This window comes from Acanthisitta chloris, unplaced genomic scaffold (genome assembly GCF_000695815.1).
Source record: "Acanthisitta chloris isolate BGI_N310 unplaced genomic scaffold, ASM69581v1 scaffold301, whole genome shotgun sequence".
In the NCBI taxonomy this organism is placed as follows: Eukaryota; Metazoa; Chordata; class Aves; order Passeriformes; family Acanthisittidae; genus Acanthisitta; species Acanthisitta chloris.
In genome coordinates, this window is record NW_008654169.1 from 102,803 (window position 1) to 114,889 (window position 12,087).

Here is a 12,087-nt window from a genome sequence, read left to right on the forward strand (position 1 = left end):
AGGAAATAATAAGGAAATCGTAAATGAAAACGACTGGCGCCAGGAGGAATTCATTATTGGTCCTAAGTTATCTAATGTCTTTATCAACTGCATAAAACACAGTCCAACACAGTAGCCCGTGAAAGACAGACCAAATCTCAGCACCAATGAGCTTTCTCATGTCTGGTATCAAACACAAGCATTTACTGCAGGTATTTAACCCAGTTTATATAAAAATTAGGATGTCACATACTTATATCTAAAGTGCTCTAGGATTTAAACACCACCCAGACCAGAGGAAAGAGCAGACACTCTGCCTGCCAGTGGATTAACAACATGTGTCCAGCTTAGCTAAACAGCAGTGCCATCAGCTAATTTAGTTTACCATCTGGGTAGGCAACTTGTGCATGCTGCAACGTGCCCAAGGACCTCAGTGTGTTAAATCAGGGCTGGAAGTCCAAGTCCAGTGGGTGCAGAGTAAAACTTTTTCTGAACTGCACAAAGGATTGAGAAGTGTTGGGAGACAATGGATAGAATCATGGGCATAATATATGTATATAAGTGCACATACATATGTATATAAACACACTTATTAGCACAACAATTTCTTCTTACCCTAAAAGCTTTGAAATCCATAGGATCTATCCAATCCTATACATCTAAATTGGAAAAAGGTAATCCATTTGTATCCTAAACTGGCTGGAAATAGCTTCTGTTTCTATCCTAAAGAAACCCCAAACTCACAGGCAAGGAAACAAATCCCTCCCTCCTCCCCCAAAAAAAATAAAAATAAACTAGCCAGAAAAACACCCTGAAAAACAAATAGTGTAGTCACAAACCTAAAGAAACAGACCTTAAAGCACTTCTACAGTGTCTTTACCAGAGCCCACAACAGAAAGCCTCTAATGAATTCAGTGGGTTTTAGATCACGACGTGTGTTCCTGGTAAAGAGGCAAAAAGCACCAACCACATTTATATTAATACCAGCCACGGCACTTTGCAAGCACTGTGCACCGATAAACTGTACAAAGACATAACTTCCAAGTTTAAACAATTTCTTTCCTTTAATATCTTCTGAAAGGCTTTTGAAACTAGCAGCTCTAATGTGTGTGGGAATAGGCAACACTTGATAGCAATAAGTTTGCTTTTAATGGAAGGAGTCTGCTGTGTCTATGGGTAACAAACCCCAGTATCTTTTCATTACAAAGGAGCTTATTGTTACCATATGACTTACTGTGGGATTTCACTTTGCCTCTCTGGTGATCTGTCTGATCTATTAAGAAAAGCACTGAGCTATGGACAACATACACTTTATTGCAGTTTTATATTTTCATAGTCCCTGCTGCTTCTGTTAGCCTACTTCCGATGAATTTCAAATAGTAATGAAGAAAAGAAAGAAGAAAAAAAAAACCAAATAGTATTTACCAAATTTCTCAGAGGAAAAAAATAATTAACTGTGAAGACAAGGAGGCAAGTTCAAAATCAGGAGCTGGAAGTGATGCTGCATTCCAGGACATGACTACTGCAACAATGGTGATGTAGAAAAACAACTGGATCCACCAGCTCTAGCACCTACCAACCACCACACAAATAAATCTTGTATGAAGATCACTGAAGTCCTTCTACATGCCATATATTTTATACATATTCATAACATACATATGAATTTCCTTCAGCATGACTGTTTCTGTCCTATTAATTAATTTTCATGGCTGAATCTGAAATATAGGACAGGCAAAGCTAAATAGTTCTTCATCAGTGTTAATTAGTGCTGAGAATTAATTAGCAAATGTAGGAAATCACTATTCACATTGCAGAATGGGATACAGCATTAAGCAGCATTTAAATAGATGCTGATCTTTCTTTAAGAGTAGCAGTTTAAAGATTATTTTCATCTGATGGGATCCTTCAATATTGAATATACAGAGAATAATGTTCAAGGGAACTTGTGCTGTGTTGAAGGGAAATGTTGCTAAAAATAGCAATGTATATTTCACAAATGTTTCTACAGCATCACAGTCTCAGGAAGAATTAAAAACTTTTAAAATATCCATGACATCTGAGCTCTCTGAGGTCTACACACTGTCCAGGTGGGATTATTAATCCAGGGCTTCCTGAGCTCTAGGAGATAACCATTTCTTCATGTAACAAATACAGTGTTTCAGGTCAAATTCTGCTGTTGCATGAGCATCTCTCCCTCAGTCCTCAAGAAGTTCAAGATTGCCTACAAAATGTGACACAAGGTGTGGTGCCAGAGATAACTCCTATCTTTAATTTCTTCACCAGTACAATACCTTTGGACCACAATACAAAATGGAGTAAACACAGAGGGATTTCTGTTGGCTATTTCACACTGCTCACCTGATTCTTGAGATCCAGCTTTGGGCAGGGACGACCTCCATTGTATGGCTTCTCCTTAAGCCACTTGGATCGGACTTTCACCCCTGGTCCACAAGAAGAGCTGCAAGGAGACCAACTGGACCAATCGCTTAATTTGCAATCAAACGGGCAAGGGACTGTGCAAGATTCTTCAATGTAACCTAAACCAAAAATATAAGACAGGTTTTAATCACCACAACTGATCAATTCCAATCCTCTGATGTAACCTGTGCAATCAACACAAAACGAGAACTTCTTAAAGAGGAGACACTTGGCAGACTGACAACACCATCCCAACGAGAGGCTATGGTATTATTTGCAAAGAACAGCAGTGACTAAAAGTAATTTCTATTTGTTTCAGTCTAATGAAGGCAGTGATAAAGGACACATGCTGGCAAAAGTACCTGTGTGGTCACCAACACGTGGTGATTATCTTGCCTATGAGACTGTGGCCATAACAAATTCTGCAGAACTAAGTCTACAGCCCAGTTGTAGTCTTAATATTACACCAGGCACCTCCAGAGCTGGCGTGGGCAGGAGTCAGACAGAGGCTTTCTTCCCAGCACAGAGAACCAGAGGATGGTAGAGGCAACACAGCTCTTTTCTTGGCAGCTCTTACAAGATGTGTGAGGGACCTGCCTGCCAGCTGGAGCAGTGTGGGATTCCTTCTTGGGAGCAAATGAAACCTGCTTCCTACCTCTTACTAACAGTCCTCTTTATACATCTTTCCAACAGCTTTGCTTACTCTGTGTTTCATAAACGGCATTTTAAAGCTTTGCTTTCAGCTTAACGTGGTTTGACGTGAAAGTCCTCACAAGACCATCACCTCTTAAAAATCACAATACCAGACATCTGCAGGACCAGCACCTTGTGAATTAAAACCCAACAGGTTCCTCCATAAAGGCACAACCCCACAGCTGTTTTAGGAGCTGGCATATGGGAAGAGAGATTTTGCAGAGCCCAGCACTGGCTGTGCAGCTCTTGATGTGCAGAAAGGCAGTGGAGGGTGGCCTAACTCTCACAGTCTCCAGAGAATTACTGGCACCAGTCTTGGATTGGCAGCATGGAATAGTTCCTGTACCTTCCTGCTTACCATGCTGCATTCGTTCTTCTCCAGTTCCTATTATCTGCTTGTCATGTCTGTATGTATTATTTTAATTTAGACAAAAAAGAGATTTCATGTTAGACCATGAAAGCCAGTGGCTGCTCAGATCAGCCTTTATTAGAGGCAGCTTCATCCCTCTGACAGCTCTAGCAATGATGGCCATGGAAATAACTGAATTTCATCCCTACCACATTTCTGATGTTGCTCATTTTTATGCCCTTTCTTTCTGTTTGGTTTTCATCACACGAACAGTCCCTCTCTATTCCTTACCTACAGAATACCAAATTAGCTCATTTCATGACCCTTTTAGGAAGGGTTTTCCCACTCTATCCAGGTGACAGTCACTGCAGCATGGAGGGGAAAAAACACCCGAACAACAAAACCCAACACAGAAGCAGTTGCTGTCCAAAACCCCCAGACAACAGCCCCAAATGACTGTAAAACACCAAAGCTGAGGCATGGAGATTATTCTGTTTCTGAGATGGATTTACTGGCCCAACCATGCCTGAACCTGCTGCTGATTCCAAACCAGGACTGCATTACAGCCTGAGCATCGACCCAGAGCAGCAATATGCTGCCTTCCTCCTGCTCTTCATGCTGAAATCAGTATCAAGAAAGGTTTCAGGCTTATTTAGGTATCCATCCCCTGGAAAATATCTTCCTTCTAGAAGTACAAGAAATACTGATGTTGCTTTTGTAAACAGTGCCTTAAAAAAATGCTAGTAGCAACAGCAGTTCCCTCCTTCAGTTCAATGAGGCTCTATTTCTCCTCTCCAGATCTTTGGTGATGGTGCTGTTCCCTCTTTCTTTACGGCGGCCACCCTGCAGCCTGACAGCTGCAATCATTTCCCCTGTAACTCATGCTGTAACTCTTCCCTAAAGCTGCAGACCTGTTCCCATACAGTCTGCTCTGCTTTTCTTTGCTACCTCTGATCCCTGTGTGTCGTGGTGACTTTTCATTTGCAGCTCCACAGCCACTGGAATTGGGTATCTTAATTATTTCTGACCAAATCCATTGCAGCATCTTTGAGATACTTCAACTTTGCATGACACCCATGCACACACATATACAACTATTTCCAAAACAGACTCGTTTTTTTCCCCCCAAATAAAACTCCCAAATATCCCACTAATATTCTATTCCATCTGCTTAGGTTGCCACTCAAAGTAATTCATAATACATTATGATAAGTAAAAGAAATTTCCTCATGATAGATTTATGAGAATTCTTTCTTAGGCAGTTCTCCAAAGAGTTCTGCTCCACCACCGTATGAAATATCATTTTTCCTTGGGCTGTGTGACAGCCTGGGTAATTAACTCTCAACAGAAACAAAGAAAGAGCCTTGTTTCAAAGTAGGATTAGTCAGAGGGGTTATCAGCTTATCAGAGAAGGCAAAATGGGCTAAGTCTTTTGGCAGTTCAAGATCTACCTCTACAATAAAAAGAAATGGAAGACAAAAAAAATAGAATACAAAAAAATAAGGAAGATGAAGGAAAAGTTATAATAAACAATCTTTCTTAGATATGGAAATAATCCTTTTTAGATACAAGGAAGAAGTTTTTTACATTGAGAGTGGTGAGACACTGGCACAGGTTGTCCAGAGAAGCTGTGGTTGCTCCATCCCTGGAAATGTTCAAGGCCAGGTTGGATGAGTTTTGGAGCAACCTGGTCTAGCTCATTGCAGGGGGTTGGACATGATGACCTTTAAAAGGGTCCCTTCCAACACAAACTATGCTATGACACTAGGAAAACTAAAGAAACCTACTGTATTCCACCACCAGGAAGTGCAGTGAGCTATTTCTCAGTGAACCACAAAAGGCATCCTATTCCTAAGAGGCCATTCCTCATTCATTTTTAAGTTTCCTCACCCATATTTCTAAACTACACTGAGTATAAAGAAATAATGACCAGAGAACAGATCATTAAATTCCCAACACTGCCCAGATTAAGCCAATTCTCCATACTGAACAATGCTACAGAATCAAAATAGGAACATAACTTTGCTTCAACCTCTTCTCACAGGCTGCTGTTATTCTTCTATCAATCACTTGAGGTTAATCCTAGGCTGAGATCCTCAATAGAGCCAAGACTTCATTCAACCAAAATTTTCCTCCAAAAATGCTCCTGTGGTGTACCATCTCTGCTCAGATAGAGAATGCCTTTATGGCTGTATTTTTATGATAACTAGTAAATAACATTGTACTCAGCTCATCCATTGCCTGTGAACATGGGATATTTGTTTTTCTCTGCAGGAACCAAGCAATGACTTGCTGTTGTCAGGGGGCTAAAAAGACCCACAATAATCCTAGTTTTGGCATCCCTAGAAAACTTGCAGCATTGGCATGGTACACAATACAAAACAAACAAAAAAACCCAGGGGAGATATGCTATTAAAACAATCCATTAATAAAGAATTCTATGTTCAGGCTATTACCCAGAGAAATAGTCTTACCAGAACAGAATATGAATAAAGGAAACAGCACAAACACATTTCTGAGCCACTCTTGCTCATCTTGGGGAGACTAACTCAAGGCTGAGTTTACACAGCTGGTTTTGTCAGTGTCATCTTTAAACTTCTCACTCATCTATCACATCCCCCATTTTTCTCTCCTCTGCAGAACGTGATACCAAAAATCTGCTAAGTTTCCAAGACCTTCTACAGAAAAAGATGTTCTCTTCTCCCCAGCCCTGCTCAGCCTGCTTTCCATCGATTCTTAGCATTATTTCTTGAAGCTTCTTGTAACCTCTTTTTAAAAAAAATTATCATTCCTCAAAATCTCAAACCCTGTTAAAATAAAGCTCTTTTAATTTAGACTGTAGAGATGAGAGCCTCTGTCCTACCTGAACCAACAGCAGGCTCCTGAACACCACAGAGCTGGAGTTGCACACACAGATGTCACAGGAGGTAGTGACAGGAACACCGGGATATTTAAGTAGGCACTTTGAAACATACTGCTGGCAATTCACAGGAAAAATTGATCTGGATGATCAAATAAGCCTTTTCTATGTTTAAGTGCTATTTTTTTTTCTGCTGAGACACTGTCAACGTAATGGGATGAACAAATGCATTTACCTAGGCTGCACAGCTCATTTTACTATGATTTATTCGTTAAGAACAATGTGCTTGTTGCTCAACAAGCCACAAATGGAGTCTCTTCTCTAAAGTGTCTATACTAAACAAAGCACCCACAGATTACACAGGATGTACTGGGAAGGCTCAAAGACATGATGTGGCAGCCATTAGTCATCTCATTTCTCCTGTGCAGGCCAGAGACACAGCAATAGCAGGTGGATGAACAATGTGAGGATGATGGTCTGGCAGGTGGCATAGAACCATACAATCACAGAATATTCTGGCTTGGAAGGGACCTTAAAGATCATCTGGTTCCAACCCTCCTGCCATGGGGCAGGGACACCTTCCACTAGGCCAGGCTGATCCAAGCTCCATCCAACCTGGCCTTGAACACTTCCAGGGATGGGCCACCCACATCTCTGGGCGACCTGTTCCAATGTCAGAGGTTAAGGCACAAATACACGGTGCAAAAACTGTTATACTGTCTCAATTTTGCTGTGCAGCCCAGCAGAGCCAAGGCAAGAGGAGGCAGCTGGATGATGGGCTGGGAGGTATCAGTGATGCTGAAGCACAAAGAGGCTGTGGATTGCACTGCAGCACCAGGGCAGGAGGTTTGCAGTAGCACAATTTTTTGCCACCTACAGAAGATGTACGTATCATGCCAGCACAGCCAGCGAGGGGCTGCAGTGTCCTTCCACTTCCCCTCTACATGCACAAATGGGTTGTGGTGGGAGAAGCAGGTGATTAGTAGGTTTACAAGCTAACAGAAGACATTGGCATCCACCTGATTGTTGCACTTCCAAAAGATAAATTTGCTGTGGGTGTAAGGTCTGCACACAGCGTTAAACAACAGTGCCAAGTGCATTCCAAGAGGCTGACTTTAAAGTGATGCGAAAATAAACAACATTTCTCCAGCAGCTTTGGAAACAGATGCACCTCTAATTGAATTGGCTTTAAACTCATTTGTATCCTCTCTAACATATTTCATGGTTTCAATTAACAAACTTCTAGCGGTTCTACCCTTGTTAGTAAACCTTGAGGTGCTTCATAAAACTCAAGGTCATTACTATGAGAGGGACAATTCTGTGCATCACTGCAGCTGCCACTGGTAATAACATTGCTAATTTCCTTTGGAGTCTGTGGGACAAGAGAGATCACCCTTTAACAAACAAGGGAGCAGCAGAGTGGACAGTGACACAGGAGAAATGTTCCTAATTACACAGACCAAAGGTAGAGGGGGTAAAAAAAGCTGATTCATTTCACAATTAATATTTACATTCATATGGTTACTGACTGTGAAGTATCACAGAATAATGCCTGTAAATCCATGCAGTACTAAAAATCTAATAGCTAAAGGCTTTGTAAGGGAGACCTGGTAGACCACAGCACTCAGTGGGCCACATTCTGTTCAGCTGAAGCTTTGGGATCTCCTACAAAGCAAACCTCTTGTTTTAATACAGGTTAAAACTCAGCATGGAGCACAGACTGCAGTTAAGAGACTTAGCTCCACCAGCTGATCACAGTTCTCTGACTGCAGCTTTCCCAATGTGCCATGAATGAGGCAGTCACTGACCATGGGCCACATGGCATGACCAAAGGCTCCAAAAGCTTGGGAGCTACAAGGGAAGTTATCCTAAGTGACCCCAGTTCAAAATCCTGCTTCAAGGGAGAAAATTATTAACTGACAGGAACTAAGCAGAATGAGTCTGGGAGTCTTAAAGTTGCTAACAACTTGAGTCACAGCTGAAAAGGATGTAATCTTGCCACAGAACAAATGTTTAATCTTCTTTTTTTTTATAGTATGCAAGGATTTGAGAGATTTTATGCATTATTAGTTTGCTGAGAAATTTAAGACATAATCTAATGAATACATTCAGTAAATGCACAGCCAAAAAACCCAGCAAAAATAACTTTCACATCAAATATTTTGCAAAGCTCAAATAATGGAGCCTTAGCTAATTTATTCCCACTTGCTCAACAAAGAGGCACACGCTCATGTTATCTCGTAGCACACTGATTAGAGATTCTAAATAGACCAGAGAGGACTTGTAAAAAAGGCTGGTAAGTTTAACTCAACATTATTGTTATTGAAATTCATCCAAAGGTTGGGTTTATTGCTCAATTTCACAGTCTCTATAAATCCCAGCGAGGCAGTTGGGTTGATGCTGACTTTGCATTATGATTCCTAATTTCTTTTGATTTTGCATTACAGTTTTCTTCCTTAAAGAACTTGCAAGCTTACGCTTTGAGTTACATACGAACCGTAACAGTTGATCTATTTAATCTTTTAACTCAATAAGGAAATCTCCATTAATTAGCACATTCCTTGTAACAGATTGCAGAACAAGCTGAGAACTCTTCCGGAGCAGGAGACTCGTCTGCTGCCTTCTGAGTGCAAATAAATAGAGCAAATAAATAGAACTTCACAGTGTACATTCATCTCACAGGGAACTTTTGATGCAGGAGGACAAAAATCCACTGCACAAATCTGTCCAGGCTCCAAAACCAACTGTGGGAATGATTCTCCCTTCTCCCAGGGTTGCTCCCCCACAGTGAAGGGCTGGGCTGGCTGCTCAGGAGCCCTAACATCTTAACAAAGTCCTTACTCAAATAAAAAATCATCCACTGGGATCAATAGCAGTTAGAGTAGTAGCTCAGCTGTGTTTTCTCTATATACTTTGCTCATCACTCTGCCACTGGAAAAATCATCTGCTTTGTCCAAACAAAACTGAGTTACCTTTTTTCTTTATCAGTGTTGCCATCCCCTGTATATCATGAAAAGAACTCAGCCCAATGGATTATAACATGGATTGTTTAGCATGTTTTTTTTTTTTTCAGACTACTCAACTCATAGTAAAAGCAAGTTTTTAAAATAAATCTTAGACTGTTCCTTACTGTTATTATGAGATATATATAGAAAACAAGACTTTTTTATTTAAAGGCTGAACACACTTCTACAGTACATCATGGAGACAATTAAACTGTCTTCAGACCATCAAATTCCCCTTTCTCCTACACCTGACTTCTCTCAGAGGCCTGATTGCACAGCAGCTCTGAAAATAGATGTGCACTGCAGAGTGCTCTGAAGATCAATATAGACTTGGGCAATTTGGACTAGAGGGGGAGCATCTTCCAGAGCCAAGGGTCCATCACTGGGAGGAAGCTGCAGCCAAATGTCACCAAAAATATCTACCCCCTCAGTAAATCATACATGACCTGAAGGTCAATGGTTTCAGGCTCTGCTGGAGCACACTAAGAAACTCAATTTCAGAGTTTGGGGCCCTCTGTGGAGAGCATCTTTCTGCCAGTTCCTAAAGACATGACGTTAGGCACAGTCAACACAATATGCCACCTCATTCTGGCTGCCAAGCTGTGACCCCAAGACACAGACAAGCCTCATTTAGACAACTTGTTTCAGACAACATTGTGACAGTTTCCATTCGACAGAATGAAAAACCCAGTGCATCTCCTCACAGCCTGATAATTAGCACGTATTGTGCATTTTAGGATTGCTCTTATTTCAGACAAAATAAACCACCAGATGACTCTGCAGAAGACAGGAACACTAATTAGATCCATGTGTAATTAATATTATCAAGAAGGATTCACAACAACATGTGAAAAAATATTTTTTTTTCCTTTCAATGCACATTCCTAGTTCTTTAATTTACAAACTCAAAAGGTTTTACCCAGTGTAAGGGCCTCTGTTGATGAGCAGGTCACACAGGCACTGAAAAGGCAGGGGGGAAGGTTCTGAGCCTGCAGTGACCTCTGCACCCCCTTCCTACCATCACGGGCAGCAAGTGACACAGTGACCCCCTCACTGTCACAGGAGGCGAGTGACACAACGACCCCTCAAATCAATACATTGCCTCAATTCCTTCTCCTCTCATCGACACTAAATGACAAACCCAACTGCACACCTTAATTGTACTGCTGCTGTTTTAAGGATGCCACTAACCATTACCAGCATTGGGAAGATCAGTGAGCACCTTCCCAAACATCTGCTTGGATAAGGAGCTTCACTCTTCCTATTAGAGGTCACCTTGCTGCAGAAACAGGGATACAAAGCCATCTGACCTTCTTAAACAAAGCTGTACTAAAAAAAAAAAAACCATCTGATGGAAACAGGATTTTAAGAAAGGGAACAGACCTGGTTTTCCACAGCTCAGGCACGGGGACAGCAGCGACTCATTTAGATGATGGAAAACCTTGAGAGGGAAACAGGACGTTTTTGTGACGATAGCAGGCCCCAGCACAGAGTATTGATGTACTGAATTCCTGATAGACTTTTGTTTCAATTTTGCAGCTTGACTTTGAGCTCTCTGGTTGTGTAGTTCAATCTCCCGTGCTGGAGGACATCAATGAATTCAGACCGAAGCAGAAAGCGATGCAATCTTGTTAAATAATACGATTTTGAACGGTCACTCCTCCATGTTACCAAATACAAATGAGATCCAAGATTTCACAGTGGGAATCTCTGTCTGTGGTGAGGAATATTAGAAGATTTGCAAACCAGGCTCTCAGTAATTTAATTTACACCATCCTCATTTGCAAACCTTGGAGGACAGAAATCTATCTCAGATCCTGGAATAGACTAAGGTACGATAAATGCTCATGTGCTCATCAATATCATTATGATAATCCTTAGAGCAGACTGAGCTAAAGTTTCATTTCATTCATTTCCTTATTCTGGATTGTTTTCTCCAATCTTCTAAGTTCACCTGTTGCTGTTTCTCAGTTGGTCTCCCAAACTCTGTGATCAAGCAGACTGCACCAGGCACCTTACAGAGATAACCACTATGTGCCCATCTGCCCCTGCCATGCTAACTCCATCTCTGTATGCAGCAAACTCATCACTGTTCAGTTTTTTCTGACACTGGCCTAAGGGCAAAACCTGGAATTCCTACTCTTGTAGGACTCTTGTCCTATAGAAGCAGAAACACACATGATGTTTCTTCTGAAAAATCTTCAGAATATGTCAGATGTGAAACCCTTTTAATGCTCACTGAAATCCACTACAACACCTACTCTGTCCAGCTGCCACAGGGCTCCACACCAGTGTTAAAGATATAAAACTGTCACTTCCCACTCCAAAATTATTTGTCATCCATTTATTTGCCTGAAAGTCCTGCTCACCAGAGCTGTATAAAAGGCAACAGGTTAAAAACCACTGCAAAACTCCCACAGCAGATGTGAGAGGAATCCTGCGAATTACCACCGGTACATGTCACATCCCAGTACAGCTACACATGTCTCAGAGGGATCATGAAGCTCTCCACAAGCAGTAAAAGTGCAGAGGTCTTAAGACTAGAGTACATAATTCATGAACAGGATTAGGCTAAAAGGGTATTTCTTCATACTTCCAATATAACATACTAAATGGAATGACACGCAGGGAGAGAAAAAATGTTAATTCCAAGTCTATCTTTGTATGGTAACATTTTATTAGAGCCTTGCTTCATAACAGGCTGTATTTGTGACAAATGCGTTATTAAGGCCGAAGAGACAGGCCACATTTCAAAGAGATTCTCTTACCACAGGCTGCAG

The 12,087-nt window shown here is 41.3% G+C and overlaps 1 protein-coding gene across 1 annotated transcript in view; it reads right to left on the minus strand.

Annotated features, from left to right (window-relative positions):
* LOC103810470 (thrombospondin type-1 domain-containing protein 7B-like) overlaps positions 1 to 12,087 on the minus strand; it is a gene marked incomplete at its 5' end in the record, with an annotated part of 101,931 nt that overhangs the window by 78,536 nt on the left and 11,308 nt on the right. The window contains one exon of the mRNA XM_009083365.1: positions 2,341 to 2,519. Within this exon, the coding sequence (XP_009081613.1) occupies positions 2,341 to 2,519 (179 nt within the window). The remainder of the gene's footprint in view (positions 1 to 2,340; positions 2,520 to 12,087) is intronic.